This window comes from Asterias rubens, chromosome 4 (genome assembly GCF_902459465.1).
Source record: "Asterias rubens chromosome 4, eAstRub1.3, whole genome shotgun sequence".
NCBI classification, from domain to species: domain Eukaryota; kingdom Metazoa; phylum Echinodermata; class Asteroidea; order Forcipulatida; family Asteriidae; genus Asterias; species Asterias rubens.
The window spans coordinates 13,259,318-13,261,735 of record NC_047065.1 but is presented as its reverse complement, the minus strand read 5'-3'; the positions used below and the strand labels follow the sequence as shown (position 1 = coordinate 13,261,735).

Genomic DNA, 2,418 nt, shown 5'->3' with positions numbered 1-2,418 from the left:
GGAAGGGGGTAATCCTGAGGGAAGTGCATACGTAGTGTTTCCCTTCCACTAGCCTAATGCATTTGTTTCATATTAGTTGAAATATTGCTGTCTGTTTTTGGAATGATTTATTTGTTAACATTGAGATGAGAGACCACTTAAGGATTTTCCAGGAATCCAGGCTTCGGCTTTGGCAAGCGCTATGGCTTATCATCCCTACAAGCCCCTGACCTGAAGAATGTACATAAAGACTTGAAAGCCTGTACTTAAGACCCCAGACCTAAAACCTGAAAACTTGAATCCTGTACTTAGAGACCTGAAGCCTGTTCCTGAAGTCCAGTACCTGAAGCCTGAACCATCAGCCCCAGATCTGAAGTCTGTACCCAAAGCCCCAGACCTGGAGCCCGTACAAACGCCCCAGACCTAAAAAGCCTGTACTCAAAAAGCCCCAGACCTGGAGCCTGTGCACAAAGCCCCATACATTAAACGAAGCCTGTACCCGAAACCCCATACCTGAAGAATGTACCTAAAGCCCCATACCTGGAGCCTGTACCCAAAGCCCCAGACCTGGAGCCTGTACTTAAAGCCCCAGACCTGAAGCCTGTACCCAAAGCCCCAGACCTGGAGCCTGTACTTAAAGCCCCAGACCTGGAGCCTGTACTTAAAGCCCCAGACCTGGAGCCTGTACTTAAAGCCCCAGACCTGGAGCCTGTACCCAAAGCCCCAGACCTGGAGCCTGTACTTAAAGCCCCAGACCTAAAACCTGAAAACTTGAATCCTGTACTTGGGGTGTCCTTGTTGTACCACTTTGTGGGATGGAAGTGGGTATACTAGGGGAACCAAGGGTCGGGAAGTGTGTACCAATGGATGGAGAGCAGGAATCGAGGGTTGGGAAGGGGGTAATCCTGAGGGAAGTGCATACGTAGTGTTTCCCTTCCACTAGCCTAATGCATTTGTTTCATATTAGTTGAAATATTGCTGTCTGTTTTTGGAATGATTTATTTGTTAACATTGAGATGAGAGACCACTTAAGGATTTTCCAGGAATCCAGGCTTCGGCTTTGGCAAGCGCTATGGCTTATCATCCCTACAAGCCCCTGACCTGAAGAATGTACATAAAGACTTGAAAGCCTGTACTTAAGACCCCAGACCTAAAACCTGAAAACTTGAATCCTGTACTTAGAGACCTGAAGCCTGTTCCTGAAGTCCAGTACCTGAAGCCTGAACCATCAGCCCCAGATCTGAAGTCTGTACCCAAAGCCCCAGACCTGGAGCCCGTACAAACGCCCCAGACCTAAAAAGCCTGTACTCAAAAAGCCCCAGACCTGGAGCCTGTGCACAAAGCCCCATACATTAAACGAAGCCTGTACCCGAAACCCCATACCTGAAGAATGTACCTAAAGCCCCATACCTGGAGCCTGTACCCAAAGCCCCAGACCTGGAGCCTGTACTTAAAGCCCCAGACCTGAAGCCTGTACCCAAAGCCCCAGACCTGGAGCCTGTACTTAAAGCCCCAGACCTGGAGCCTGTACTTAAAGCCCCAGACCTGGAGCCTGTACTTAAAGCCCCAGACCTGGAGCCTGTACCCAAAGCCCCAGACCTGGAGCCTGTACTTAAAGCCCCAGACCTGAAGCCTGTACCCAAAGCCCCAGACCTGGAGCCTGTACTTAAAGCCCCAGACCTGAAGCCTGTACCCAAAGCCCCAGACCTGGAGCCTGTACTTAAAGCCCCAGACCTGAAGCCTGTACTTAAAGCCCCAGACCTGGAGCCTGTACTTAAAGCCCCAGACCTGGAGCCTGTACGCAAAGCCCCAGACCCGGAGCCTGTACTTAAAGCCCCAGACCTGAAGCCTGTACCCAAAGCCCCAGACCTGAAGCCTGTACTTAAAGCCCCAGACCTGGAGCCTGTACCCAAAGCCCCAGACCTGGAGCCTGTACTTAAAGCCCCAGACCTGAAGCCTGTACCCAAAGCCCCAGACCTGGAGCCTGTACTTAAAGCCCCAGACCTGAAGCCTGTACCCAAAGCCCCAGACCTGGAGCCTGTACTTAAAGCCCCAGACCTGAAGCCTGTACCCAAACCCCGGGCCTGAAGCATGTAATTCAAGCCCCAGATCTGGAGCCTGTGGTAAAAGTCTCCAAACCTGATGCCTGTACCCAAACCCCAGACCTAAAGAAAGCGCTTAAATCCCCAGACCTGAAGCCTTAACTTGGCTCAGATCTGAAGCATGTTCCCAAAGCCTCAGACATGAAGCCTGTACCTAAAAGCCCAGACCTAAAGCCTGTATCTTGAAAGCCCCAGAGCGGAAAGGTGTTTTTTTTTTTTTAATTATAGTTTGAGTTCTCGACAGAATCATTCCAACTTCATTGGACTTTTGACACATATACGTACCTAAAGTGTTTTATTTACTAATTGATAAGTTTTGTATACCTACATAAGTGCT

The 2,418-nt window shown here is 50.0% G+C and overlaps 1 protein-coding gene across 1 annotated transcript; it reads left to right on the top strand.

Annotated features, from left to right (window-relative positions):
* The first annotated feature begins 794 nt into the window (after positions 1 to 794).
* Positions 795 to 2,067, top strand: LOC117288947 (homeobox protein ESX1-like). Its single transcript, XM_033769824.1, has 2 exons — positions 795 to 878; positions 1,369 to 2,067. The coding sequence occupies exons 1-2, from the start codon at positions 795 to 797 to the stop codon at positions 2,065 to 2,067; spliced, it is 783 nt and encodes a 260-aa protein (XP_033625715.1).
* The last annotated feature ends 351 nt before the right edge of the window (positions 2,068 to 2,418 follow it).